Below are 27,566 nucleotides of genomic sequence, written 5' to 3'. Positions count from 1 at the left end.
GTAAAGAATAAAGCAGCACTCTCAAAGACAAATCTTCAGGGACATCATCCTAAGGTGGAGGAAAGGCATAATCCCCTTTACAACTACACAGGCCAAAGTACTCACCATAATATATTATGGCTCCATACATCAACCCATCTGGATCATCTTCTCCGGTAAGCTGACGCTTTCCAAAAGTAACCATTCAACAGCGGACTAACATCGTTGAAAAGGCGTCAGACTCATCTCAAACCAACTATCAGGATGCCACCGATAATGCAGTGCCGATCGCGATCTGTGGTATGGCACTTCGCCTCCCAGGAGGCATCTCTACACCGGACGAGTTCTGGGACTTTCTAATCAACAAGAAGGATGCACGGGGTCTTGTCCCTGAGTCAAGGTACAACTCTTCCAGCTTCTACTCCAAGTCTAACAAGCCTGGTCACATCGCAAGTCAATACGGATACTTCCTCGATGAGTCTGTGGATATTGGAGCTCTTGATACGAGCTTCTTCAGCATGCCCAAGGTCGAGGTAGAACGGGCAGACCCACAGCAGCGGATTCTATTAGAACTTACAAGGGAATGTCTTGAGAGCGCCGGTGAGATAGACTACCGCGGCAAGACGATTGGCACCTTTGTTGGATCATTTGCTGAGGACTGGCTGGAGCTCTCCGTTAAAGATCCTCAGCTACATGGCATGTATAAGATTACCGGTTATGGCGACTTTGTGCTTGCCAACAGAATATCGTACGAATACGACTTCAAGGGGCCTAGCATGATCGTCCGAACTGGCTGCTCTTCAGCTTTGATTGGCCTTCACGAGGCGTGTCTGTCGATCCGGTATGGCGAATGCAACTCTGCCATTGTGGCGGGTAGCAACCTGATCATGGCCCCGGGACTTACTATCTCTATGTCCGACCAAGGAATTCTGTCGAAGAATGGTTCAAGCAGAACATTCGACGCCGATGCCGATGGATATGCACGTGGAGAAGCTATCAATATGATTTATATCAAGAGGCTTGATCACGCAATTCGTGACGGGAACCCCATCCGTGCTGTGATCAGAGGCACGTCCAATAACGCCGACGGCAAGACGCTTGGGCTGAGTGTTCCAAGCTCGCAATCTCACGAGGCCATGATTCGTAGAGCTTACCACGCGGCTGGGATTACGGATATCTCAAAGACCGGCTATGTCGAGTGCCACGGCACTGGAACACCAACCGGTGATCCGATCGAAGTTGCCGCCGTGGCCAGCGTATTCGGTAACAGCGGTGTTTACATCGGTTCCGTGAAGCCAAACGTCGGGCATTCAGAAGGAGCATCTGGAATCACGTCGCTCATCAAAGCAATTCTAGCACTGGAGAACCAGACTATCCCCCCTAACATAAAGTTCGACAAGCCCAACCCAAAGATCCCTTTCGAGGAAAAGAAGCTCAAAGTCCCCTTGGATCCTACCCCGTGGCCAAAGGACAGATACGAACGTGTCTCCGTTAATTCATTCGGTATTGGTGGCGCCAATGTCCATGTTGTTATTGAATCGGCGAGAATGTACTTTGGGAAGACTGAAGCATTGGACTATAAGCCGTCACCCACAAAGACCCAGTTGCTGCTCCTTTCCGCCAACACTTCCGACTCATTACGCCGACAAGTTGTCCAGAACCAGAAATATGTCGAAGAGTCCCCAGAGTCAGCGAGCAATGTGGCCTATACCCTGGGTGCGAGGCGTACCCATTTACCACACCGAACATTCTCGGTCGTAGACAAGGGCGTTGTTTCCAGCACGGCGCCGTTTAGCAAGGCACCCCAATCAGCACCGGATCTCATCATGGTCTTTACTGGCCAGAGCGCGCAGTGGCCGCAGATGGGGTTGGAGCTTCTCCAGTCAAATGCCACATTCAAGAAGTCGATCTACGACATGGAAAACGTCCTCAGAAACTTGCCCGAGCCACCTAGTTGGTCTCTCGTTGACGAATTAACTAAGCCAGCCGAAACAAGCAAGCTGGACCAGGCGTATCTATCCCAGCCCCTATGCACCGCTTTACAGGTTGCTTTGGTCGACGCGCTATCTGAGCTCGATATCAAACCGTACGGTGTCGTTGGCCATTCGTCCGGCGAGATCGCAGCAGCATACGCTGCTAAGAAAATCACGGCCGAAGAAGCCATCATCGCCGCGTATGACCGTGGTGTTGCGTCTGACAAGGTAAAGACGCTAGGGGCTATGGCGGCCGTGGGCCTCGGACGAGAAGAGACTGCACCATTTTTAGTTCCAGGCGTCATCATTGCTTGCGAGAATTCGCCCTCCAGCGTCACCATATCCGGTGATAAGGAGGCGGTAGATGATGTCCTGCGGGCAATACGCTCGGAGAAACCCGACACATTCGCCCGAGCCTTGAAAGTAGAAAAGGCGTACCATTCTCATCATATGAAAGAAGTCGGTGAGGTCTACAATAGTCTAGTCTCGCGTCATGTTGGGAACCGGTCGAAATACATGGCTTCCAAGATCATCGAAAACAAGCCCGTCTTTTTCTCTACCGTAACGGGAAATCAACTCCTTGATTCCGACCCCACAGATCCAAGATATTGGCAGTCGAACCTCGAGTCTCCCGTACTTTTCAACACCGGCGTTACCAATCTGGTTCAGTATCATAACACCCATAGCAAGGCCAGCCTCATGTTCTTGGAAATCGGACCTCATTCGGCGCTGGGCGGCCCGGTCCGCCAAATCCTCGCCAAGTCTTCCGTCAACTATCCGTACACGTCGTGTCTCGTCCGCGGCAAAAACGGGACCGAGACATTCCTTTCAGCCGTCGGCCAGCTCTGGGTTCAGAACTTGCAGATCGACATAAACTGCCTGACGAACCCGGACGGCACCGCTCGCGTTGTCACGGATTTGCCCGCTTACCCCTGGCAGCACAGCGAGTCCTTCATGTTCGAGAACCGCATCGCCAACGACTGGCGGTTCCGCAAGTTCCCCAAGCACGACCTGCTGGGCGTTCGCGTTTCGGAGACCACGGAGAGCGAGCCGGTGTTCCGAAGCGTCCTTTCGCTTCCGAATGTTCCGTGGATACAGGACCATAATATCAAAGGAGATGTAATCTTCCCGTGCGCAGGGTATGTGGGCATGGCGGGCGAAGCAGCGCGTCAGCTATGCGAAGGGCCATACGAAGGCTTTGCATTGCGCCAAGTAGTGATTGATACCGCGATGGTCTTGACAGAGTCCAAATCAACCGAGATCATTACCAGCGTGCGTCGGGCACCTCTTACAGATACACTCGATAGTTCATGGTGGGATTTCACAGTCAGCTCCTATACTGGGACGACGTGGACGAAGCATTGTTCCGGCCAATTTTCCGCGCTCACCACCCCATCACCGAGCAGTAGAACGGAAGATGCGTCCAACCTGCCTCGCCTAATCAAACCCGCCAAGTGGTATCAAGCCCTCAGAAACGTCGGCGCGAACTACGGGAAGGATTTCCAAGGCTTGTCCGACTTATCATGCTCAACGACGCAGCATCTCTCGAAGGGGAGAGCGATAAACACGGTTGACGATGATGGCGCCATCTACTGCGTACACCCCACCAAGGTCGATTTCTTCCTCCAGCTATTTAGTATTGCCGCCACCAACGGCTTAACGCACAAGCTAGACAAGATGAACGTACCCACATTCATCGAATACATGGAGAGCTATAAGTGCGATTCCGAGATTGACATTGCCGTCAGGGCAACTCGGAGTCGACGTGGCGTTATGAGCGGTGGGGGTGAGGGATTCGGTGCTGACGGGAAATTAGCGCTCAAGATGAAGGGCGTGAAGCTGAGTCCCCTTGAAGGCGAAATGACAGCTGATAGCCTTGACCCTCACGCGGGCGCTAGGATGTTTTGGCGTCAGGATATCGACTTTGTCGATTTTAAATCATTGGTAATACCGCATAAGGAACAGGAGTATCTTGCGCCATTATGCGAAGAGTTGCAGCGCGTCTGCACCAGCGAGGCTCTCCTTCGTCTCCGAGGCGTCCTGACGGACATTCCGCATTTCCGGAAATTCAAGGCGTGGCTAGAGAAGCAGCCAGCACCCAAACCAGAAAGTTCCATCGAGGGCCTTATAAAGATCTTATCTCCAACTTCGATATCGCCGTTGGTATCTGGTATCACCAAGGTCCTCGACAACATCGTCGCCTTGTTTAAGGGCGAAATCGAGCCGATCACAGTCCTGATGGAGGACAACGCGCTAACGGACATGTACAACTATCTCGGCCACTGCGATCGCAAAGAAGTATTCCAAAGCATTGGCCACGCGAAACCAAACCTTCGCATTCTCGAAATTGGAGCCGGGACGGGCGGTCTTACCAACTCCATACTCCAGGGTATCACCAATTCCGAGAACGGCTCTCTCATGTATTCCCAGTATATGTACACTGATATCTCATCCGCATTCTTTAGCGCCGCTAAGACGCGCTTCGAAGGATACCCTAATATCGTCTTCCAGGCGCTGGACATTACTAAGGACCCAGTCGCTCAGGGGTTCGAAGAAGGCTCGTACGACCTGGTCATCGCCGCCAATGTCTTGCACGCTACCCCAAGTATAAAAGAGACGCTCAAGAACGTACGGAAACTCCTCCATCCAGAGGGCCGCTTATATATAGAAGATTTAAGTTGCGAGAACAAGGCGTTCAACTTCGTCATGGGTATCTTTCCGGGATGGTGGTTGGGCGCAGACGACGGCCGCGTAGATGAACCATACGTGACTCCCGAGAGGTGGGACGCATATCTACGCCAGGCTGGTTTCGCCGGCTTGGAGCATGTCGCTCTCGACTCTCCTCCACCCACGCATTACGATGCCATAATGACAGCCAGACCGGCCGTTGAAATCTCGCGGCGCCGCGCTACAACCGTCGTTTACGACGAGGACACTTCGGCAATCGCCGCACAGCTTAAGGAGAAGCTAGCATCAGAGGGCTTCGAAGTTGGATTGCACCATTGGGGTGAGCCGGGCTTACCTACAGATAAGGATGTGCTCGCGGTGATCGATCTTAACAAGCCTATATTCGAGAACATCAGCGAAGCTAACTTCCTCGCCTTCCGCAAATTTATATCGACAGTATCGGAATCCGGCGCCGGCCTCCTCTGGCTTACCCGTGCCTCCCAGGTCAGAGCCCAGGACCCTCGGTGGGCACAGATCATCGGCGCTATACGAGCAATCCGCGCCGAACTAAATGTCGACCTGGCCACGTGCGAACTGAACCAGGTCAACACTGAAAATTTAAACGCAGCAGCGAAAGTATTCCAGAAATTCAACAGGCGACAACGCGAAGAGAACTTGCGCCCCGAGTACGAGTACGCCATCGTAGACGGGATCATACACATATCCAGGGTATACCCCGTCGTCGTCAACGAGGAGCTACGCGCACCGCCGCAAGACGAGGCGGCCGAAGTGGGATACGACCTGAGAGTTGGCAAATACGGCCAGTTGAACACGCTGGCGTGGACCGCAATACCGGTGAGGCCGTTAGTTGGGGACGAGGTTTTGGTAGAGAATAAGGCTTTTGGTATGAACTTCAAGGTACGCATTTACTGCTGATGACACAATTACCAGTTCACACAAAAATGGCAGAAACGTATGTACCTACTAACATGTCGCAGGACGTCCTAGTAGCTATGGGGATTGTGGAGAATAGAGCCAAGGTGACGCTTGGTCTTGAAGCTAGCGGCGTTGTCACCAAGGTTGGGCCAGACGTCAAGGAGCTCCGTCCGGGCGATAGAGTGCTCTTAGGCGGAGAAGGTTGCTTCTCAACTCGTATGGCAGTGTCGGAGAAAACATGCGCTAAGATCCCCGACTCCCTCAGCTTTGAAGATGCTGCGACCATGCCCAGCGTCGTCGCGACTGTTATACACGGGCTTCTCGACATCGGCCAGCTACAAGAGGGGCAGACGCTCTTAATCCACTCGGCGTGCGGTGGCGTCGGAATTGCAGCCATCCAGATAGCCAAAATGGTCGGTGCGGATATCTACTGCACCGTAGGCAACGAGGAGAAAGTCCAGCACTTGATGTCGACCTTCAACATTCCCAGGAGTCGCATATTCAACTCGCGAGACAAGTCGTTCCTGGGAGACGTCATGGCGGCGACGAACAGCCGCGGGGTGGACGTGGTGCTGAACTCGTTATCGGGAGAACTCCTCCACGCGTCCTGGGAGTGCGTAGCAGAGTTTGGAAAGATGCTTGAGATCGGCAGACGCGATCTCATCGGGCACGGAAAATTGGCGCTGAACATGTTCGAGCGGAATAGGAGCTACCATGGCATAGATTTGGCTCACGCCGTTGATGTGAAGAAGCATATGGGCCACAGGTAAGTCGCCAAATCAAGGTTCGCTGGGTTGGAGTACTAATTCTCTATCAGTTTACTCAAGAGAGTCGTCAAATACTACGAGCAGGGACATGTTCAACCTATTCGCCCCATCAAGATTTTCACAGCCGATGCCATTGGGGACTGCTTCCGTTACATGCAAAAGGGGGTGCACATCGGGAAGATCGTCATCTCATTGGACTGTGCGGAAGGCAAGGCCCTCACGAAACGACAGTTAAACCGGACCGTCGAATTCCGCAACGACGCCTCTTACCTGCTCGTCGGTGGCTTGGGTGGTCTCGGCCGCGCCGTTTCCAACTGGATGGTTGAACACGGGGTTCGGCACCTAATATTCCTCTCGCGCCACGCCGGCGAAACCGCGGAGGATCAAGCGTTCTTCGAGGAATTGGGAAGCCAGGGATGCAAAACCACTGCGGTGAAGGGCAGCGTTACTTCTCTCGCGGATGTGAAGCGCGCCGTCGCAGCTGGCGGCAGCACTCTTAAGGGCATACTGAACATCTCCATGGTTCTACGAGACCAGAGCTTTCCCAAAATGTCATACGACGACTGGGTGCAATGCGCGGCCCCGAAGGTCCTGGGTACTTGGAATCTGCATAACGCGACTGTCGAGCGCGGGGTTGATCTCGACCTATTCGTTCTGTTCAGTTCCATATCGGGAGTCCTAGGCCTGCGGGGACAGGCCAATTACGCCGGCGCCAACTCGTTCCTCGATAGCTTCGTGCAGTACCGTCACGGGCTCGGTTTCAACGCATGTGCTATTGACATCGGCGTGATGCTTGACCACGGCTACGTCGCTGACAACACCGTGATTCGCGAGCGTCTATTATCACAGGGTATCTACGGAGTCCGTATCGCCGAGATGCTTGACGCCATTACTGCGTCTATTCTCGCCCCGCGCCCGGCCATCCACGACATCAAGAGCGTACGCTCCAAGCCATTTGTCAGCCACAGCGAGCTGTTCATAGGCATGCGTACCACAATACCTCTTACTGATCCGTCCAACCGCGTCCCTTGGAAGGGCGACCGTCGCGTCAGCGTGTATCTAAACAGCAGTGCCGGCACTTCATCGTCGGGCTCGGCAGCAACGTCGAGCGAGCTATTATCATTCATAGCATCGGCCGTCGGCAACCCAGCGGTTCTCTCTGCCCCAGACGCAGTCGCCTTCGTCGCGGTTCAGATCTCGAAGCAGCTTCTAACTTTACTCATGAAGCCTGTAGACAGCGACGCCGAAATCGACATCAACCGGACGCTTCAAGAAATGGAGTTTGACAGTCTCGTGGCTGTAGAAATGAGAAGCTGGTGGAAATCGACTTTTGGCTTTAATATAAGCGTTTTAGAAATGCTAGGAGCAGGTAGTATGAAGACGCTGGGCGAGAAAGCGGTAGAAGGTTTAAAGGAAAGGTTTGGCGTTTCCGAGAACGATGAAGACACCGGGATGAAGAAGCACACACACGAAGAGTTGGTTCTGACGAAGATGCCGTGAATTTCAAAACTGGAGAATAATGGTCAGAAAGGAAACCATGTCTGCGCTACAGTTTGTAATTCCAAACACTTATCGGTGGGTTGCATTCAGTATGTTTTATCCCGCAAAGCTCGCGGTGCGCATACTGGACCGTGTGTATTTCATATAATACAATTTCTAATAATGGCACATCACAACGGTAACCCTAGAGCTCTAGAAAAAAAAAAGAAAATGGCGGTTGCTTTAGGTAAATTGCCATCAACCATCATCGTAGCCGGTCATGCCTCATATTTCCCCCTAACACATTGTGGCGAAATTGGTATCACTGCTATGCAATCATATTCTAGGTCCTCTCTAAGTATTCCATTAGGATCCGTCGAACCCGGTACACCGGTACGGGTATCGCCCTTAATACCCTTGCGGATTTCGAGACGCCATGATGGCGCTGATATCCTCCGCCAAACTTGTAGGTAGCGGCTCTCTCACCGAGGCTGTCTCGAGCGCCGAGAAAATCGCCTTGACACCGATACCAACCTCCTGACTTCCTGTCAGACTCTGTAGTTCGTTTAAAGCTGCATCAATTTCGGCTGGGTCATTGAATTTGCCAGAGGCGGCTAGGAGAGCCTGGAGTTCACGGTGGTCCTTGACAGCTGGCACAGCAATCTCTCTGTCCCATGCGAACACACCATGCTGGTCCAGCATAGATCGCTGGCTGGTCGTGGCAATAATGAGGAGTCGACGATTCTGTGTAAATCGTTAGCATAGCCGAAAATTAGACAAGATTTAGAAAATACATACCTTGGGTGGCCGAGTTTCTAGCACAGCACCTAGATACTGCACGACGGCGTTGGAGAACCTGGGTCCAATAGGGTTCCAGTCAATGATTTTCTCAAGGCTGTCTAGGATCACAATTGAAAGAGCAGATTTATAAGCGTCGGAGAAAGCACGGCGCAGATATTCGAGCTTAGCCCCCTCGTTAGTCCCGACGTCGATCGGCCTGATGAGTTTTACAAATGGAAATTCCGACTTCAACCCAATCTCTGAAGCTAAGGCGGTCTTTCCAGCTCCATGAGGGCCGTGGACAAGAACGGAGAACAGAGGGGATTTTTCTGAGGTCCGGACTGCTTGAACAAAGCTGAGACCAGTAGAAAGGATAGATTGGATGTGCGGGCTATAGTCAATAATTCCATACGGTGCAGCACCGCTGAGCTCTTCCTCGGAAATTCCGAAAGCTGGTTTAACATCTTCCAAGGCTCTCATGAAGTCGGCCCGTGTTAGCATCACATCCTGAGGATTACCCTGGACGCCAGTGACATCTCCGAGTTTCGTATGCCTAGTGAAGGCATACGATAAAGCAGCTTTGACAAGACCAGAGATCTCCGCACCAGAATAGTTCTTGGTCAAATGAGCGAGCTCCTCTAAGCTAACGTCATCGGCCAATTTGTTGATTGCCCTGATCTTGGCAGTGTGGATCTGTAACAAATTAGAATATCTCCTGGGATTAATTTAAAGGAGTATAATCATGTTGAGGGCAACTTACGTTGAGAATTTGTATTCGGCCGTGCTCGTCAGGTAGTGAAATCTCCACATGTACCTCGAGACGTCCTGGTCGCAGCAGCGCATCGTCAATCATGTCTTTCCGGTTGGTCATACCAATAAGCAAAATGTTATTGAGTTGATCCACACCATCAAGCTTAGAAAGAAGCTGATTGACTACACTGTCACCGACTCCTGTCCCTCCTGTCCCACTACCTCTTTGCTTGCAGACAGCATCTAGTTCGTCGAAGATAATGATATGTAAACCACTCTCTTCTCCCTTCTCCTTGTACTCCTTCTCCGCATCTGCAAACATCTTTCGCACGTTCTCCTCAGATTGACCCACATATTTATTGAGAATTTCGGGGCCATTGATAATTTTAGGCTCGCGGGCATTTAACATCTTTCCGATCTGCCTGGCGATCAACGTTTTACCCGTTCCTGGAGGACCGTAAAGAAGAACACCTTTCACGTGAGAGATTCCCATCTGCTCGACTAAGCCTGGAGGGAAAACTCGAGAAGCGAAAGCACGTCTAAAAATCGTACTGAATTCGTCGTCCAGACCTCCAATACCCATATCGGCAAACTTGAAATCCGGTCTCAGGATAGCATTCGTGGCAGGCCTTTTGGTCGAGCCCTTTATCTTAATGGGGTTTTTGGCATCTTTGAAGAAATTAATCTCAGTTTGACCTTGTCCAGCCACCAGCAGACCCCTAGTATCGGGTCTCGAAGAGGAATCTGAAGGCTGGCCCTTCTCGTTCCCGAGTAAATCTAGGAGTTGGACCGTCTTAACCACGAACATCAACGGTATTCCCTTGTAGTCCATCAATAATCGTTGGCCGGGGGCAAATATTTGGCCTTGGAACATCTTGACGAAATAGTCAGAAAGTTGATCCTGGTCATACGGGACATCCGTTATCTTCCTCTGTGATGCAAATCCAATCTCAACGTCCATCGCGGAAAGAGGAACCCTGTGCTCATATCTCTCAGCCATAATAGTGTCAGTCATACTAATGCCGCACCACGTTCGTTGAGGATCAGACAAGCTTATGCATCCGGGAGGAATATACTCAGTCGGGCGAGCGGTCACGACGAAGTTTCCGTTCAGTAGGAGGTATATATCTTTACCATATTGGTCGGGGGCGAAGTCTTGGGGCGAGACAGCGACAAGATTTCCAAAGATGTATTGTTGAGCTAAATCGCCCTTGTCTAATTTGGCTAATCTAAGCTGGACGGGACGACCCTGAGTTGCAGCGGGACGTGTATTCCTTTGCTGGGGTGCCATATTGTTCCCACCATAGCCCGGCGACGGGGCTCCGTAAGCACTTCTTGGATCATATTCGGGAGGGCCGTTGTAATCTCTCGGCGGCCGGTTTTGGGGGACTTGGTTATAACCGCCTTGCTCAGGACCCGGTCGGCCGGGTAGACCCCCACCTGCGCGAGGTCCTCGACCGAAAAGGTTGTTTCGCATGTCCATCGTCGTAGTATCGTATAGTATCGTATTTAGGAGAACGAAGATGTCAAAAGTCTATGTATACTATTCTCAAGCACATAAGCACGAGCTGGCCAAAAGAAATGAACACCAGAACGTATTACACACCTATAGCTGGAGACACTTTCGACGAATAAGAGTCTCATAAATTCGTTGACCAATTTATAAGGATTCCAGATCCTATGGCATTTCCTTTGTTGTGGATTGTTGTGGATTGGAAAGTTGTAGACTCAACTTTGTGAATAGGGAAAGTCAAAAAGCCAAGTTGGTGTTTGTTCGAGATGAGGCTTAGTGTTAACTTTGGACTGTAACCTGACGTCGGTTCGTCGTTGCAGCTGACGTTTCGGAGCTAAAATGCCTAGGTACTCCACTAGCCTTGATGTGGCTTAGAGGGCGGCGGGGTACATGCAGTCTTTCTACATAGTTATTGATTGGCTACTGAAGGAAGCTTAAGTTCAAAAATAGCCCAGGGCCGTCTTAGTCAAGACTCAGGAGTACAGAGTACTTAGGTACCTCGACGAATATTGACCTCGGGAATCTGAAGTATCTTCTTTTTGTGATCAATTTGTATATTTGACATCTTCCAGCAACCTGTGTATGTTATCCTTTCAAGGTCCATGATCTCAAATTTCCGGTAGTTAAACCACAGCAGAATACTACACGCGTATAGGTACCGGGTACGATCTAGTTGGAAACGGTTCGTGTTAGATTCACTACCCAGACCTAACTTGTACCTGAAAGAGACACATCGTACATTTGAGCTGCAAGATTTCCAAGTATTTACATTCTACATGTACCTTATGCCTTGAACGCCAAATTCAACCTTTTAAAGACCCGACCATTATAGGTAGTAGGTAGGTCACTAAATATGCTCACCTTAATATGCTAGGTCCCGTTAATATCTCTGTCCCAATATCCTAAACCCAATTATCGTGGGTATTGCCTTAGCTTCCATTACCTTCAAACTTCTAACATGTCATATATATTCCATAGCAAATCATAGCTCCCCTAGGTAACCCGAATAATGTATCCCACTTTTATCTTGGTGCCTGAGCATCGTCGTCCTTGCCGTGACATTCATCAGTCTCTAGGATCTTCTCGTAATCGGTTGCTCGTGATGGTGCAAACAGGAAGCGCGTGTTAAACCGAACTTCTTCGGGGGAATATGGGGTCGTCAAACTCGGAGGAGGCATCTGGAACCCCGAGTCTCCCATCATCTCGTAAACTTCAGAGTCGGCCGACAGTTCACGTTTTCCGGGCTCTTCTAGTTCGTGTGGACCTTGATCTTGTCCCAGAGTCCAACTAGGCGATCTCGGGTACGGACGTTGCGAAAATGGACTCGGCGTGCTGTTTCTTCGCGAAGTTTCTAAGGCTGGGCGATGTGCTTCCAGGCATGCGTGTATGAAGGATTTCCGAACTAGTCACAAGCTGGTTAGCGTAACTTACTCTAAGGAGAGATGGGGGCGATGAGGACTTGCCATCTGAGTTCAAAAACTCTATTTCCAAGTATTCCAAACTCCGAACGTCGTCTGGCGGCTCTATTCCTTGGCCTTCATATAACAAAAGAGGCGGGGGTTTGGTAGACGAGGAGCATGACCGCGACGTCGAACGCGAATCGGAATTACTCGTTTGCGTCGAACCCCCAGATAATCTCTTCATCCCAAAAGTAAAAGATAACCTTCGCGGCTCGGTGGTTTCAGGCTCATCCGCCAAATCATCATTCTTCGAGTATAATCTCATTACCAACTTGGTGTCCCCTTTCAATTCCGGTACCCTTTTGAACCATCGAATGTGAAACTCCATGTGGCCTATTTCATTTGCCGCGAAGGAAAACGTTGGCCTATCGTCCTGGGCACTGTGCCGCCACACTTTCAAGTGGAACTTCATAGCAATTTCTCTCTCTTTAGCAGTATGCACTTTCAGGGCTCTTACTATCTCTAAGTAGTCGCATCTTCGAACGGTTTGCTGAAAGGCCTCCCTGTCCACCTTACGGTGAAATCGATATTCCGGCTTCTCGTAGAGGCTCTCAATTCCCACATCTGGCGTTATTATTTTGAACTGGTGCCTGGCGCTTATTGGGAGAAACCGTACTTTGTAAGGTCCCAAGTCCCCCGGTATCGTGTATGGAATACTACACGGGTTAGGAACTGGGCTAGGTTAGCGCTATGATTTCTGAGGCATCTACAACATTGTTGTCTAACCGAAATGTTGGATTGTTAGGCGGGAGCCAATATTGGACCATTCGATCACCCTGTTGCCACCAATGTCGAAGACCTTATAATCGTTAGTACTCAGTTGGTACGACTGGGAGCCAATACGTCTATTTTTTCGGGTATCAGCAAATTGAAAAACTTTGAGGGCAGGGCAACAAACATTGACACTGGATACCCTTGGCGACGAAATTGTGATGTAGGTGATGTTGATAGCAGAACCGGAGATAATGACTCTGCATTGTTCGTAGGCCTAGCGCGTATTGAAGGGCTTGCTGCATTTTCGCGGCTGTAGCCTCTAAGATGCGCCAGAACAGGACCAGTCTCTAATCCTGTTGAGCGTTGCCTATGTGATACAGCATCGGGGAAAGATGATTCTCCCACTTGCGGCGATGGTAGCTCGTTTATCGAGGGAAGAGAAGGGTTCCGAGAAACCGCTTTAAGGGTAGGGGTTGCCACTTGAGTTGTATAAAAGCTAGTTAGAGCTTCTTCTGCAGACCTCCCGGATAACTCGGCTCGTGGTGGTGATTCAGCTATTATATCAGATGCTCGGTTTTCCTGGCTGTTAGTCTGTTGCTTCGCGATCGTTCTGTTTCAATGTCCATCAAGGTTAGCAGGGTGTTAGGACAACATTAATAGACAACTCACGATTCTCCAAGCTGTAGAGCCGCCCTTTCCAAGCCGGTGGTTTTCCATAATTCAAGCGCTGGATAGTGGTCTAGTATTCTTCTGTCAAGTTCTTGGATCCTAGAATTATTTGGCCCAACAACAAGGGCCAGTCGTTGGCTCGCTCTTCCGGAAGTTCGATCTGCTGATAACGCGGACTCATATTGGCGGAGGAAATCGTTACACTCAGTCAGAGTCTCAACAATAGCGTCGGCTCCGGGGTAGACAAGGTTTGGCAAGGTATTTGGCTCATAAGAGCCGTCTATTATTCCATCAACAATAGTGTGAAATTCTTTAAGCCGATCATTAAGGCGTCTTAGTTTGTCCGGTACTCTGTTATTCTGTCCGAAGAACTCATGGGCAATCTTAGAGCCTAGTTCAAGGACTGAATGTGAAAGTTGAACAATCGATAAAATTGTCCCTGGCTCCATTTTAGACCCAGGAGAAAGGGACTACCACGCGAGCCCACGTCCTAGAATGGAGCCCGGTCTCACATAAGGGAACGTGGGGTTGGCGGCTCAAAGCGAGGTATGCTTAACTATGAACTTACGTACGGCTTATAATATAACAGCACAGTTCGAATATACCTAGAGGGTCCTTACTAGACCCTGTTGCCAATGAGGATTGGGTGCGAGCATAGCTATAATTTAGTGAATTGGAGGTCTGACAGGGATATACTTTGGATGCCCAATAAGAGGTCTTATTTCGGCCACGTTTCTGACAGAAATATTGTAGGTATTTATATCGATATAACCGTCTTATCCCTAGGCCAGGTTAACTTATTGGACAATTCATTTTAAGACAGTGTCAGGGGCAGGCAGCATAAATGTCTTAGATTCCGTATCCGTTATTCATATTCTGCTGCCTATTTCTTATTGCCTCGGCATGGCTGTTAAATACTTACAGACTTCAAACTGAAGCTGGGTGAGTACCTAACGTATATTCGAGGTATCGTTTACATTGGATGAAAGATACTCATTCTATAACATGTAATACGAATACTACTAAGAGTCACAAGAGTGGCGCTGCAGGCCCCGGGTTGGCAGTCAGCGGCTCAAAGCGTCACCGAAATCACTATCATATAGTCAGATGCAGCCGCGACGCTCCAGAACTAGCTTTTACCTCTAAGCGAAGTTGCTCAAACTGCCCTAAGCCGTACAAGGCATCCTTTGCCTTTCAATCGGGCAAAGTTACGAATAAATATGTCATCATATGGTGGCACATCGTTTAGGCGGATTTCAACATGGATATACTCGTAGCTGGATACGTATAGGCCTTATATCATGTAGTCCAATGTCTTCCAAGACGTGGTGCTCCAAGTATTTTCTCTATTATTAGAATATCATTTCATGTATCTACGATGGGTGGCTATTTCTCTAGCCTGAAGGCCGGCACGCGCCAGATTGCCCACGAGATAGACTGTGTATGTATTCGAGACCCTAACCATGGCTCCAATACTTATTTCTAACTCAAGTTAACTATCCAGGATCTTGACGATCCTGAAATGAGCGAGCAAATTTCTAGACACCAGTCGTAAATACACCTGAGACGTCAGAGAACACCTTGCCGAAAAGGGGCGTTGGCGTGCTCTTCTAGGAGTCATGATAACTTGGTATTTACTGGACGTGGCCTATTGCAGGTCATTCTCAGAGTAACAGACATGGTACAAAAATGCTTCAGTGATTAGGTAGGCACCTACTGATATTCGTTTATATAGACGGGCTTGGCCTTGGTAACACCAAAACTATCTCTGCAACCTGGCTTTCGAAGCCGTCACCGGAGTCGAACGTTTCTACATCCCCGGAAGAGCTCGTATGTAGCAACACAGCCTGGCGAGCGGACCCGGCCCGGACCACATATCACAATATACGAAATGCTCCGACAGGACAGTATACGAAATATCGTAACCATATCAAGCGGAGCATTACCTGGAAGCGTTATCGTTCTGCTTGCGATTGACTACATCGCTCGGACTACACGGATGGGTTGGATGTTTGTTGCGCTAGCCGGGCTTTTCGCCATCAACGGCGGGACATTCTTCGTCACCTTCGAGACTGATCAGCATACGCTGACGGTAACGCTGTACGTACTGGCACAGGTTATCTTCAACCTTGGACCGAGTACTATCATATTTATGCTCCCAGCGGAGCCCTTTGCGACCAAGTACCGGGGCACATTCTACGGTCTCGCGGCAGCTTCTGGGAAGCTCGGTGCAATAACCACCCTCTTGATAACAAACCTTGCGGTATATGGTGGCGAGTGATATAATCACAAGTTTGCGGCAATGTTATTAGGGCTTTGCCCAGCAATGCTCTTAGGTGCTTTCGTTACATGGGCTTGGATCCCAGAAGTTCAATATCCTCGACGGTACGACAGCAAACGGGAACGCGATGAGAACGTAACTGATGACGGAATCGACATGGAAAACGAGACCTTCAGGCAGAAGCTCAAGTTCGCAAATCGGCCATTGTTAGACATCGCTCAAAATCCGGGGGATGGTCAAATACTAGGAATGAGACACAATATTTCACGACCATTCAGGGCAACGCAGACGCGTGTTATAGACAAAGCGAGACGAAGGCGTTCAACAGCCGCAACTGATCCAAGGACGGATTTGGTAGACGAGCATGATCACGTCCATGAGGCAATTGATGCTAGACAAGACGAAGCCGATGTTGGGGACGGGTTAGGAACGAGATGTGGGCGCTATGAATGAGCCCTGAACAGGTGATGCAATCGCGTTAAAGCGAAGGCGTATGAAATTAATGAATTTCAGTTTCTAACGCGGTACCACGTGATAATAAGACAGCGACCCTTGAAGGTGTCTCAAAATCGTCATCAGTTAATTCGACGATTGACGTATCACAACTTTTGGTTGGGAAGGAGAAGTAGAATGAAAACATGAACTTAGGAATTGCATGTGCAATTTCAACTAGACTCTTTAGCGCGGGTTTACTTAAATCTAGGTACCTACCTGTACCTGTTAATTAGGTAGTATGTACCTACTATAGTCGAGCGCGGTGCTGTCTGTCTCTTACCCCTGAAACCCACGATGAATTCCGGATAAGAACTTCCCGAGCTCTGGGGCCCATGAAAGGTACCTACCTACCTCCAAGCTAAGGTTAGGTAATGACAACATTCTATGCACTAACCTTCGACGTTTAATAGTTCGCGTTTGTAAAACCTCAAGACTCCCCAACAACTTACCCACCCTTATGGTAATCAAATTCGAAGACTTTGTTTGTTTTGTTTAAGTAGACTCTACCTTAGGTACCTTATATACTTACCGCTATACTTCAATTTAAAGAGCACAGCAAGAACTTGGTACCAAGTTCAAAATGTCAGAACCTACACCATCTAATACAAACTCACCACCACCACCACCACCACCACCACCACCACCACCACCACCACCACCACCACCACCAAGCAACATTAGCCTCCGCGCCCCATCTAAGTACCTCTCGGACCCCTCCAAACCATCCACCACCACAGGCGACCCTTTCGTCTCTCCACCGCTCGAATGGCTCTGGCGCACCTGGGCCGTCACCCACTCGACCCTATCCATGTGGCGCTCCGCCCAGAACGTGCGCATAACCTACAAGCCGTACAAGCCTGAGTCGGAGTCCGGGTCCGAGTCCAAGCCCGTCGCAAACGACAACCTGGTCGAGTACGAGAAGAGCAACGGCAAGGGGGGCGTCAAGCGCGTCGAAGGCATCGAGAAGCCCGACGCCGCTATCCCCGCAGCCTGGACTTGGCGGGGCAAGGGGTGGCTCGCGATTGCTAGCAGTCACTGGGAGATTCTAGGATGGGGCGAGCGCCCGCTGGCGGCTGCCGGCGGCGCAGGCGAAAATGGTGCGGCGGCAGAGGCTGTTGAACGCTGGGCCGTGACGTGGTTTGCGCCGACCTTGTTCACGCAGGAAGGGGTGGATATATACAGCGATCGCAAGGAGGGTTTGAGTAAAGAGACGGTAGACGGCATCATCAAGGCGTTGAAGGAGCTTAAAGACGCGCCGAAGGTTGTCCATCTTGTCGAGAAGCACATGCAGGAGGTTCAAATCAACTTACCCTGGAAAGAGGGGAAGAAATAGAAATATCGGTGCAAGGACTGGAAGTCAGGTACAGGTAGGTTATGTATAGGTACCTCCTAAGGTTAGGTACCTAGGAATGGCGCTTTTTTACGGGGTTGTAAATTATTGATGATACCCATGGAGTAGGACTTGTTGAAGGAAGGACTAGTATGACATATCGTCTAATCATGAATACCAACAACGCAAGGAATATTTGTGCCTCTACAAGGTAAAATGGGGTATCTAATACTCAAAAAAGACCAACAACGCCTAAGCCTGTAAAACGACGTAATACTAATAATTGTCTGTCCTCCCCTCTCGTCGCCTGCCGTGTTTTGATTGTCCTTCATCTCGCTCTGGGCGATCTGGTCTGGAACTTCGTTTCTCGTTGTCGTGCCGGTGCTCCTTATGTTCCCGGTGTTCGGAATGTCTATGTTCGGAGTGGCGTCGAGATCGCCTACTTTCATCTCGGGAATGATGGTGTCGTTGTCGATGGTGATGATCATCGTCGTCTTTGGGACGATGTAGCGGCCGGCTAAAAGCTGTACCATCTAGAGAGAACCCTTCAAGGTCGTCATGGCCATCCTTCCCTTCGCGCCGCTGCCTCCTCTCTCGCCTCCTCTCTTCTCTCCGAAGCTGCTTTAGTTCTCGGTCCCTCTCCTCGTTCAATTTCCGTCTTTCCTTCTCCACCTCCCTAACCTTTGCGGCCCCTCTCTTCATCATAGCCAAAGGGTCATTGGCTACAACGCGTGCGGCTTCCCGTTCCTCTCGTCGCGGGTCTTCATTACCCCATACGTCCTTACTTGGAGCTTCTAGGTTTCCGTCTACGATATCCTTGATATCGCCACCTTTTGCATACCACGGGCCAACCAACCCATCCTTGCCCGCAGCGTTGGAGAAGCGCATGGTGTATTGATCTTCGTATTCTCTCTTCTTCTTAGCAGCTTCCCGTTCAGCCTCTTCGTTTTTCTCTATGGGTACGCGCGGCCTCTCTTCGGGAAACAAGTCTATGTGACCCGTATGGTCGACGAGCGGCGCATTACTGGTTCTTTTTACTAGCGCATCGCCCGTTGCCTGCGTAGCTTCTGCTTGCTCGCGCGCAAGGCGCAATTCGAAATCGGTATCATCTTCGCCTGCGCGCTTTCGCTTTCTCTTCTCTCTACCCCGACTTGACTCTTTCTGATCCTCGTATCGATTTCGCTTTCGGTCGCGAGGTTCATCTTCGCCGCCTAGCTGGTCGGAAGGGGGTAAAGGCGGGGGTACCTCGCCTCGTAGAATGGCTAGGCGACGTTCGGCATCGACTTCTTGCTGGCGTTGCTCTTTGGCCTCCTCACGGGCTTTCGCTGCCGCTTCGTCGCGCCTTACGCGCTCGATATTCTTGGGGTTGTAGACATTCCATGATTTCTTGCCTAGAAGATGTCTGCGAGTCAACTTGTTAATAAAGGCATACCGCGCGCATTGACTCGGCAGAATGGAAGGGGGTAGATGTGACACTTACAAAGGCATCTCAAGTCCTTATCGGGTGGTTATAATGACCTTCAAAATTATAATTGCTAAGATGAAGTTGAAGAGGGGACGCTTAGTTAATACTAAAAGAAAGTTACAGTATACTGGCTATTATTATACTGTACTTTTGGTATCGATCGTATATTCAGAGGGAATGTTTAATGCACATAAATCTCAGATGAATTCAATTTGCTTTTATTGGGGGTTGCGTAGAATAAAATATGTGAAGAATTATCCCCACCTTCTAGTCTCAGCAGAATTTAACGAGATATCTGGTAGGGAAAACTCAACTTTAGTTGTGGAATTATATGTAATAATATGTAATAAAACCAGTATTACATAGTTGTAAATCGAGCTGATAGAAAATGTTGTCATGATAAGTCAGCATTTGTTTAACGTCACATCCGTAATGTAATGTTCCTTCCAGCTTAAATACGGTTTACGGCTGGCTGAGCTGGACATCTGGCTGCCAAGTGTAGACTTGGCCTAATGTGTCTTTGTCTCGGAGCCAAATTTGCCAACCTTCATCAATTCACATTCGTTTCCAACTTCACCTCATCTGGTCTTACTAAAAAGCCAAGTTTGATCCACACTACCTGTTAGTTACTTTATCTTAAGTATGGATTTATGAGAGTGAATCTGCTACTAAATCTGAGAAGCTCTAAACTCATACATCCGTGTCAAATATTCCCATCTTTTCTCTCATTTTAACCCAACCTCTAAAAACCAACGTCGCTTCTACCCTTTTTGTTCCCGGCGCGTCTGAACCGTGCCAAGTCTACCTCTTACAAACCAGCTTTATTACCTAGGTACCTACCTAAGGTAGTCAACCATGGAAGATACTGAGGACACTACAGCAGCTATGGCTCAAGCCATGGGCTTCTCCAGCTTTGGGGCTCAAAATAATTCCAACAAGCGACGCAAGTACAACCCTCGTGCGGATGATGCCGTGGTTGCGTCCACCTCTACTTCCATTGCTTTTCATGAAGCGAAGTCAGGTTCCAATGCGATACCCTTGGGAGTTAGAAGGAAGAATCAGGACGAGATCGATCTTGAGGATGAAGAAGAGGCTGGTAATAAAGACAGCAGACGACAGGATGACCTTAAAGGAGAAGATGATGGTGAGCCGGAGCCTCAGTATTTGGATACTTCACGCCCGCCCGATACAGCTTCAGCCAGCCCATTAAACAACACTTTGCCTTACACTAGTATTAACGCCACACCTGGGAACTACTCAGGACATGCCCAATCCCTAGGAGCAAGCGGCAGTGGAGGATTTGCTAATCAGAGTGCTGGTCATAGTCGTTATCAAGCTAGGCAAAGTTATGGTCGTGAGCCGGGGAAAGCATGGTGGGATGATTACTATGACCCGAGCTCAAACACCAATCCATGGGAGCCGCTTGAAAACGTCATGGGTTTAGGGCCAAGGGGTAGTTGGATGTCCTGGGAGGAAGCGAAACGATGAGTTGATATCATCTCCATCGGTCAAGGGAACTTCCGTGGAACTTCGCTCTAGGTCATCCTCCCAAGTTAATACTTTTATCCATATTGAAGACGAATGGGAGAATGAGGGTATGGAATCCTTCATATAAGTTAAAAGTCTAGAAATATTGATATTTGACAGGTGGAAGACTTTCTGAGCGTATTTCGAATCCTTGGGCGTCACCGTATCACGTGACAATTACAGACCTACAAGAAGCAGTCTCTCCGTGGTGGATTCAACCTGGTATCTTACATGACAGACCGAGGGCTTGTCGTCACTTCTCAGTCTTCACTGACCAATGAGGGGACAGAGGATATATGGTCCACCGTGTCTAAGACGTACATACACGGCACTGGGTCAGGTCACCGAACGGTGAATTGCTGTATTACTATGTCTACCTAGGAGAAGTACGATACCAACCCAATAAGACGCCTTAAGGAAACCCTTGACCGAAATAGGTCAGCCACCCTCCCTTGACCCTACCGACTTATTACAAAAAAGGCAATATTCATATCCCGAAGCGGACAAGTGTCGACCCGCTGCTGGGAACTGAGGAGACTGTGATCTATCTAGGAATACATTCTCTTCCTACGCCCCCGAGTGTGTCTCTAGGAAACTCGATGTACTGCCTCCCACTAACCCCAAGCCCCTAGCTCGCGATCGACTTAGTTTGCAGCTGTGCGAACCTCGGGCGCTACTTGACCGGTCAGGTGCGCAGCATCCTGTCGCCCACGCGAGCCCATACCCTGCTAGAGTCAAAGATGGTGTACTTTTAGCCCATAACGCCCCCAAGATCGTCCCGTGCTGTCCAATCATAACTCGTAACCTCGTGAAACAGCCCTACCCAGCTAAGGCCGGCCGGCCCGCTCGCTGTGCGTCGCATGAGGAGCAGAGCTGCAGGAACAGAAACGCGCTGCGTCTGTTACCCACACACCACGCACAGCAAACTACGTACCTCTCTACCCAGCCATAAAGCGGCGATGGACGGCGTCTATTTTTACCGCCCTCCTCGCCCAAGCGTCAAACCAGCTTCCGTTTCCCCCGTCATCTTTTTTTGTCTCCCACCCAACCTACATGAAAATGTCAGGGGTATGTGCATATTTTTGGGAACCACAAATTAGAAACGGCCAGATTCGTCCTGAATAGAAGGGGAGTGTGCATAAGGAGACTGCAGATGGGAACCCCGACAGATCTCGCATTCCCAAATTCCAGATCTCGCGTGGTAGCAGTAGCTTGCCCACACACCCCATCCCATGCTAGGAAGAGCCTCCGAAGGAGGCGATCGGCCGCTAAAAAGCTAAAATAAACGACATGTGCAGAAAAAACCCGTGGGTAAGGTATAAAACTCCTCTTTCTTTTTGAGGCTCTTGTGGTTACTGAGCCGGGAAATGGCGTGCATTCGAATACACGCCCCACGATGCGGCTCAATTTTGCGCATGCGGTTTTTCTCCGCTAATGGCGCATCGCAAAAAAGAGCCAACTTTGAAAATACTTAATTGAGCGCGGGATATAATCCACACGCCTTTTGGTATTCCTTGGCGTGGTGCTTCTCTACCTTCTTCTTCAACGAACTGCGTGAAACCAATCTGTTAGCTGATTTTCTCGATTTCTTAAGGATAGTGAATTCGCCGTTTCCTAAAATACTGAGAGTTTTCGTATACATGCGTAGTAAATAGTTTTGATTGGCTCTCTTTGCTTGCCCCTTTTGCGGCTTAAAGAGAGCTAGTCTAAATCAACTCAACGCTCATGTTTTATTTTTTCTCTTTTTTTTTTTCTTGCGTTCGCTCGCTTGTAGCTATGCGATTTGCGCTGTGCGCCATATTTTTTCTTCTTCGTGTAGATTGATTGTTTGGCCAAGGAGAATTTCGTGCTACTTACGATACTTTCTTGGATGTCCACTCTAGATCGGCATGAACTTCCCGCGCGTCGTTTAGACCCTGCTGGAAGCGGGCGCGGGATTTGGCTAGGCGAGCTTGTGCTTTCGCCTGCATTTCTAGCAGTTCGCGGTGCTTGTTGTTAAGCTGGCCGGAACTAGATTTCAGGTTTGTTGTTAGCTGATTTTCTCCGCTCGGTTTCTGCTCTAGCGTGGAACGAAGGCCCGCGCGCACGAACGAACGAACGAACTATAGGGAGCGTGCGTTGCACTGGAATCTAGGAGTGGAACTTACGTCTGGGCCTGGCGAGCTAGACTGCGGTCTAGCGGGATGGGGTCGAAGGACTCCTCGAACCGGTTTTGCATGTAGTCGTTGAAGTCAACGCCATTGGCAGAGGCGCCGCTTTGGGTGCCGTCGCCGTAGTCGCCGCTGGTGTAGCTGGTAGCGTAGCTCGCGCCATTGCTGCTGTTGCCGTAGGAAGGGACACCGGATGTGACGGAGGCGTCGCGCTCGCGCTGGTCGTCCTCGGATGGCGACACGGAGTAGTTGCTGCCGCCGCTCTGGTAGTACTGCTGGTACTGCTCCGCTTTGCTGGGAATGGGTACCGCCGCGGGGGTGTAGTATTGTGCGCTGTAGGAGGACATGGCTACTGATGTCTGATTGGTAATGGCAGTGGGACGTCTTAGAAGGAAGACGGGGACAAATCGTTTGCAATATATTTGCAAGACAGGGTGTGAGTCTGTAACTTGTGTGCTAGACTCCTGGGAGTCCTTTGTTTGTGTTCGGTGTGTGGTGTGTGTATGTGTATGTGTATGTATATGTAAGTGAATCAAGAGCAAGGTAAAGTCTTGACAAACAAGGATAATGGCAGAAGTTTCTTCTGAATAGGCAAGCAATCAAGATAGATGGGACTTTGGGAGTTTGAATTGGTTTGAAAGAAAGGAAAAGAGAAGAAGACAAGCTCAAGCCGTCAACAACACCCCCTTTTATACTTTTTTCCTCTTACCTTTCGAAGCCGTTTCCCAGCTCGACGGCATAACGAGAACGGACCATCTCTAGTCCCGTCCATAGAGGATAAGTCTCGATGACTCTATTCGTCGATCGAGAGAAATAGTTCTCTGTGAACCCCGCTCAATATAGGATATATCGTTGGCCCAAGGGAGGACAAGGGGACCGAGAGGCAAGGGCTCTAGTTCCTCGAACCGATAGACGGATGGAAAGAGAGAACAGACAAGTACACACGCAAGACTGGTAGTGTACGTAAGGTAGGTAGGTAGGTACTACGAGAGCCATTCGGCATAAACGAACTACAATATTGGAGTCTAGTATTCGTACCCCCTTCCCGCCGAGCCCTGATCCTTACCGATACGTGAGATATATACGTGTATAATACCTACCCCCCGTCGGCCTGTCTACTACGTATAATGCCTTCGCTTACCGATGTGGCGGAATTACATTAACACCATATATCCTAGGTGAGCAGACCAATCATGGGGTGAGTGATAGGTAGGTAGAATAATTAGAAAAGGTAAGATAGGTATAAAAGAAAAAAAAAGATAAAATAGGAAATCGATAAAAAGAAAGAAGAAGAAAAAAGGCACATGTGCATGACGAGGTACATAAGTCTGGCCATGTCCATGTTGTATGTATGTGGGCAGGTCTCCACGGGGCGTGTGCATATAGGTATTTCCAATAGCTAGCTAGCTCACTTAGACTTTGGAGGGGGCGGCAACGAGAACGATGACAACATAGGTATAAGCTCGGAAATAGGTATAGATTCGGCACAAGTGACGGGTTGGTTTTTGTTTTCTCTTTCGGTGACCGCGTATAGCACGGAACTGGGTCGACGAAGGGAAACGATGCTTTGGAGGAGGTCTTGACTTTGACTTTGTTGCCCTTCTGGCATGTGCCGAGAAGGGGAGGGGGGGGGCGGTTATCACTTCCAGTCAGGAACGAGATGCTGTGGGGGGACACACAGGATAGGACAGGACAGGACAGGACAGGGCAAGGGGCTCTTCCCTCTGTCTCTTTGCCTCGGATGGGATGGGATGGGACAGCGAAGCTTGATCAAGGTAGCTCGCTGGAGGGGAGTGGAGATATCAGACGCAGGAGGATCTAGAAGACACGCCACCTGCTGCAGGCAGCGGGGGCAAAAGGTAGGCTAACAGACGTGACTAGTAGCTAGCTGGGCTGGGTAGCTCGGGCGGTACAAGAGCCAGCTTCGACGCGTAGCGTGTGTCGAAAAAAGGAACGTAAGTACCTAATGCAAGATGCATGAAGTATAGTACATGGGAATGGGAATGTGGAGGTGGACAGGATCGGGGAAGAGGTTGCAGAATGGACGGACGGGACCAACCGGCTTCCTACGGATTGGGGGGGCGAGGGAGGAGCATAGGACGATATGGGACGGAGGACGAACGAAAGGATGAATAAGGGTATCATCGTGGGCAAGACTGACATAAGAGAGACGAGATATATCTGGCAAGGCAGTTTTCTAAGTCTGACGAGAACAACCAAGGGGGGAACCCGAGCTCTCAAAGGGGTTTTCTTCTCCCCCGTTCCTATCTCTACATCCCTACGTATAAGTGACATGCTTATGCACTATATGTATGTAGTCATCGATATAGTGGTTTTTTTCATGCCTCCAGTAAGCCATATGGTTCTTCCATATGGGGTGGTGTAGATTATTGGAAAAGGAATCGAGATATTAGAACTCTACCTCCTATGTACCGGCCAGGGCATTGAGAAAACGTCCGAAGGATGCAAGCGTATACTTTGACCATCGGGACTTGAACGTGGCACGTATAGGACCAGTTAAGAAAGAAAAGAAAGAAAAAATTTGACTGCCGTCATGTCTTCAAAGTGGGGGCGTGCGGATAGACGGATAGCCGTTTGAACATTCGAATAGAATTTTTTTTTCCAATGATAAGTTCCTTAGTTGCTCTATATAGGAAAAAACCTATGTACCAATCTGTAGGTAAGTAGACAATGCAGACCGCCCAGCCGGGTAGGTTGGTTTATACTCTCTGTCTCTCACCTCCCTAAGCCATATTCGGGGATGGGGAATGGGGACGAACGGGGCCCCTTCGCGAACAAGCGCGCTGACGCTAACACGTAGTAGTTTGGTACCTTACCTTACCTTGTCTCGCAAAAGCAGCGACGGATTTTCCGTCTCAACGGGGGGCGTATCCGTGGGTTCGAAAGAGGAAGAGAGGGAGAGGGAGAGGGAGAGCAATCGACTGGTGGTGGCTTGGGAAGGGGGTGGTGGTAGTAGTAATAGGAAGCGGGATTGCATCTGCAATGGGGTTGCAGGCTTTAGACTGACACTTCCGTTGGCCAAGTGTTTTTTTTTTTTTTTTTTTTTAATTAATTACTAGTTTCTTCATTATTAGTATTATTATCCTGGAATGGGAATTAAGGGGAAAATATGTATACCTAATGGGTGGTATGGGAAAGGAGGGAAACAGGAGTGGTGCCCGTCAGGAAAAATAAAAAAGTAGACGTTGGAATAATGTCAACGTTGCTCCTTACTGGTCAGTCAGGCAGAAGTGCAGCAAGATCGGGCATTTTGTGTGATGATGTGTTGTCAAGCCTGGAGCCAGCCGAATTGAATGGAAAGCGTCATTTTGGGGGAAACTTATCTATTTTCTAGTATCATTCATTCATTCCATTTTACTTGAATTTATTTATTCGTTTAATCAAAACCTTCTAACCCCCTTTCGTTTCTTCTTGTTTTTGTTTGTTTGGTGGACTTGCTCATCCATTCATTATTATGAATCCGCTTTGTATAACCAGAGCTCTTCTCCCAGAACCAGAACTAGGTATAAGCTAGTATGCAAGAAATGCATTTTGAAGTGAACCCTGTCTTTCTGTATTGGGAACGTCCCGCGTGGCTCGCTCGTCCTTTTGAGAAAAAAGAATTTACGAAAAACTGGAATTTCGAGTTTCGAATTTTCTAATTGGTCGATAATTCAGAATATTCTGTCATGGAGAAAGCTCAGAAGGGTAAGGGGGGAGAATAGTAAACGGGTCCGTGGATAGGAATTACGTCTTTTCTTTGGTAGTTGAAAGGGAGGAGACTCCGCTGGCGGCCGGTCCCTGGGATTTTTTTTGCCCCTCCATCACCTCTACTTACATCCATTGGAGGGAAGAAGAACAAAACAAAAAGAAAAAAAAAAAAAAACTGTTCTGCCCCACCATCCCTTGGCTATCAAGAAAATGTCTTGGCATACATAACGTGTTCACAACAACATGTATTCATAAGATGGTGCGTTGAAGAACTCGTGGTCTCGGAAGTCGGCTGTTTGAACTGAGACAGAGGCTGATTGAATACCTTATACTGATGTAAGAGCCCTATCCTCTTCTTCGTCAAAGGCCCTTTTTTTCCCTTCTAGAACGAAATATAGTACGGCCAGAAGCATTAGACAGGTACCAATCTACTCAACTCAAGTCAAGCTACGGTGTAAGTGGTTGGTCGTAGCTGGAAGCTGGGGCGGAGTGTACATAGACAATTACATGCACAATGAGGCATGATGCGCTGGCACTGGTATCCTGATGCGTAAGAAAACAGCAATTCGCCTCTTCGGGTTAGATTCCGTTGATCTATATTGGTCTTATAAAACAAACTGGCGTTACCTGGCAGCTTAATTCCTTGTCGGCGTTTTTTCTTTTCTTTTTTCTTCAAAACCAGTAAGCGTCAAGGGAGTATGGGACAAGAAAGGGAGACTTTATACATAGATGCCAAGTTGCAGTCGTAATGTATAAAAATCGGTGCTAACGATCCGGATGCTAGTGGTCAGAAGGACTAATGGATCAAGGCGTTATTCGGTGAGATCTATGGTGTTTCCTTAAACATCAGCCAGTTTCCAAGACCATAAATATTAGATTCAGTATACGTGCTATGCATATCAGTGCGCATTCGTTCCGGT

General features: G+C 49.3%; 9 protein-coding genes across 9 annotated transcripts; 5 read left to right on the top strand and 4 right to left on the bottom strand.

Moving 5' to 3' along the window:
* Positions 1 to 116: 116 nt before the first annotated feature.
* On the top strand, positions 117 to 8,015 carry F4812DRAFT_467902 (polyketide synthase; the record flags this gene model as incomplete). The annotated part of the gene is made up of 4 exons (XM_047938712.1): positions 117 to 155; positions 213 to 5,537; positions 5,618 to 6,321; positions 6,373 to 8,015. The coding sequence occupies 4 exons, from the start codon at positions 117 to 119 to the stop codon at positions 7,820 to 7,822; spliced, it is 7,518 nt and encodes a 2,505-aa protein (XP_047794391.1). The 3' UTR covers positions 7,823 to 8,015.
* Positions 8,016 to 10,936, bottom strand: F4812DRAFT_204381 (AAA-domain-containing protein). Its single transcript, XM_047930271.1, has 3 exons — positions 9,342 to 10,936; positions 8,600 to 9,274; positions 8,016 to 8,545 (listed from the first exon to the last, which is right to left on the bottom strand). The coding sequence occupies exons 1-3, from the start codon at positions 10,812 to 10,814 to the stop codon at positions 8,210 to 8,212; spliced, it is 2,484 nt and encodes an 827-aa protein (XP_047794390.1). The 5' UTR covers positions 10,815 to 10,936; the 3' UTR covers positions 8,016 to 8,209.
* Positions 10,937 to 11,388: 452 nt separating this feature from the next.
* On the bottom strand, positions 11,389 to 14,297 carry F4812DRAFT_416512 (uncharacterized protein). The gene is made up of 5 exons (XM_047933077.1): positions 13,688 to 14,297; positions 13,203 to 13,628; positions 13,031 to 13,149; positions 12,308 to 12,976; positions 11,389 to 12,246 (listed from the first exon to the last, which is right to left on the bottom strand). The coding sequence occupies exons 1-5, from the start codon at positions 14,134 to 14,136 to the stop codon at positions 11,867 to 11,869; spliced, it is 2,043 nt and encodes a 680-aa protein (XP_047794389.1). The 5' UTR covers positions 14,137 to 14,297; the 3' UTR covers positions 11,389 to 11,866.
* A 768-nt stretch (positions 14,298 to 15,065) lies between these two features.
* F4812DRAFT_456169 (uncharacterized protein) lies at positions 15,066 to 15,968 on the top strand (the record flags this gene model as incomplete). The annotated part of the gene is made up of 4 exons (XM_047936947.1): positions 15,066 to 15,128; positions 15,192 to 15,238; positions 15,302 to 15,368; positions 15,423 to 15,968. The coding sequence occupies 4 exons, from the start codon at positions 15,066 to 15,068 to the stop codon at positions 15,966 to 15,968; spliced, it is 723 nt and encodes a 240-aa protein (XP_047794388.1).
* Positions 15,969 to 16,013: 45 nt separating this feature from the next.
* On the top strand, positions 16,014 to 16,421 carry F4812DRAFT_456168 (uncharacterized protein; the record flags this gene model as incomplete). Its single annotated transcript, XM_047936946.1, has 1 exon — positions 16,014 to 16,421. One exon carries the CDS (start codon positions 16,014 to 16,016, stop codon positions 16,419 to 16,421), a length of 408 nt encoding a protein of 135 aa, XP_047794387.1.
* Positions 16,422 to 16,780: 359 nt separating this feature from the next.
* F4812DRAFT_204297 (uncharacterized protein) lies at positions 16,781 to 17,933 on the top strand. The gene has a single exon (XM_047930270.1). It carries the CDS (start codon positions 17,044 to 17,046, stop codon positions 17,794 to 17,796), a length of 753 nt encoding a protein of 250 aa, XP_047794386.1. The 5' UTR covers positions 16,781 to 17,043; the 3' UTR covers positions 17,797 to 17,933.
* A 136-nt stretch (positions 17,934 to 18,069) lies between these two features.
* Positions 18,070 to 19,281, bottom strand: F4812DRAFT_456166 (uncharacterized protein; the record flags this gene model as incomplete). Its single annotated transcript, XM_047936945.1, has 2 exons — positions 18,070 to 19,195; positions 19,274 to 19,281. The coding sequence occupies 2 exons, from the start codon at positions 19,279 to 19,281 to the stop codon at positions 18,070 to 18,072; spliced, it is 1,134 nt and encodes a 377-aa protein (XP_047794385.1).
* A 471-nt stretch (positions 19,282 to 19,752) lies between these two features.
* On the top strand, positions 19,753 to 21,225 carry F4812DRAFT_204116 (uncharacterized protein). The gene is made up of 2 exons (XM_047930268.1): positions 19,753 to 20,853; positions 20,913 to 21,225. Exon 1 carries the CDS (start codon positions 20,114 to 20,116, stop codon positions 20,744 to 20,746), a length of 633 nt encoding a protein of 210 aa, XP_047794384.1. The 5' UTR covers positions 19,753 to 20,113; the 3' UTR covers positions 20,747 to 20,853; positions 20,913 to 21,225.
* An 845-nt stretch (positions 21,226 to 22,070) lies between these two features.
* On the bottom strand, positions 22,071 to 23,685 carry F4812DRAFT_204219 (uncharacterized protein). The gene is made up of 3 exons (XM_047930269.1): positions 22,933 to 23,685; positions 22,643 to 22,795; positions 22,071 to 22,407 (listed from the first exon to the last, which is right to left on the bottom strand). Exons 1-3 carry the CDS (start codon positions 23,280 to 23,282, stop codon positions 22,257 to 22,259), a joined length of 654 nt encoding a protein of 217 aa, XP_047794383.1. The 5' UTR covers positions 23,283 to 23,685; the 3' UTR covers positions 22,071 to 22,256.
* Between the last annotated feature and the right edge of the window lie 3,881 nt (positions 23,686 to 27,566).

This window comes from Daldinia caldariorum (assembly GCF_022478825.1).
Source record: "Daldinia caldariorum strain CBS 122874 unplaced genomic scaffold F4812scaffold_2, whole genome shotgun sequence".
Classification (NCBI taxonomy): Eukaryota; Fungi; Ascomycota; class Sordariomycetes; order Xylariales; family Hypoxylaceae; genus Daldinia; species Daldinia caldariorum.
Note: the sequence above shows the minus strand (reverse complement) of the source record. Positions and strands in the feature narration are given on the sequence as shown.

What these genes read in the sequence shown, in the direction of transcription:
- F4812DRAFT_204116 (XM_047930268.1), top strand. Translation starts at nt 20,114, where the DNA reads ATGGAAGATACTGAGGACACTACAGCAGCTATGGCTCAAGCCATGGGC.
- F4812DRAFT_416512 (XM_047933077.1), bottom strand. Translation starts at nt 14,136, where the DNA reads ATGGAGCCAGGGACAATTTTATCGATTGTTCAACTTTCACATTCAGTC. An exon ending in GCTCTACAGCTTGGAGAATC is followed by an intron (nt 13,629 to 13,687) that starts GTGAGTTGTCTA and finishes ACATTGAAACAG; the next exon opens with AACGATCGCGAAGCAACAGA. An exon ending in CAAGGGTATCCAGTGTCAAT is followed by an intron (nt 13,150 to 13,202) that starts GTTTGTTGCCCT and finishes CCGAAAAAATAG; the next exon opens with ACGTATTGGCTCCCAGTCGT.
- F4812DRAFT_204297 (XM_047930270.1), top strand. Translation starts at nt 17,044, where the DNA reads ATGTCAGAACCTACACCATCTAATACAAACTCACCACCACCACCACCA.
- F4812DRAFT_204381 (XM_047930271.1), bottom strand. Translation starts at nt 10,814, where the DNA reads ATGGACATGCGAAACAACCTTTTCGGTCGAGGACCTCGCGCAGGTGGG. An exon ending in GCCGAATACAAATTCTCAAC is followed by an intron (nt 9,275 to 9,341) that starts GTAAGTTGCCCT and finishes AATTTGTTACAG; the next exon opens with ATCCACACTGCCAAGATCAG. An exon ending in TAGAAACTCGGCCACCCAAG is followed by an intron (nt 8,546 to 8,599) that starts GTATGTATTTTC and finishes CGATTTACACAG; the next exon opens with AATCGTCGACTCCTCATTAT.
- F4812DRAFT_204219 (XM_047930269.1), bottom strand. Translation starts at nt 23,282, where the DNA reads ATGTCCTCCTACAGCGCACAATACTACACCCCCGCGGCGGTACCCATT. An exon ending in CTAGCTCGCCAGGCCCAGAC is followed by an intron (nt 22,796 to 22,932) that starts GTAAGTTCCACT and finishes CCTGAAATCTAG; the next exon opens with TTCCGGCCAGCTTAACAACA. An exon ending in TGGACATCCAAGAAAGTATC is followed by an intron (nt 22,408 to 22,642) that starts GTAAGTAGCACG and finishes GAAAACTCTCAG; the next exon opens with TATTTTAGGAAACGGCGAAT.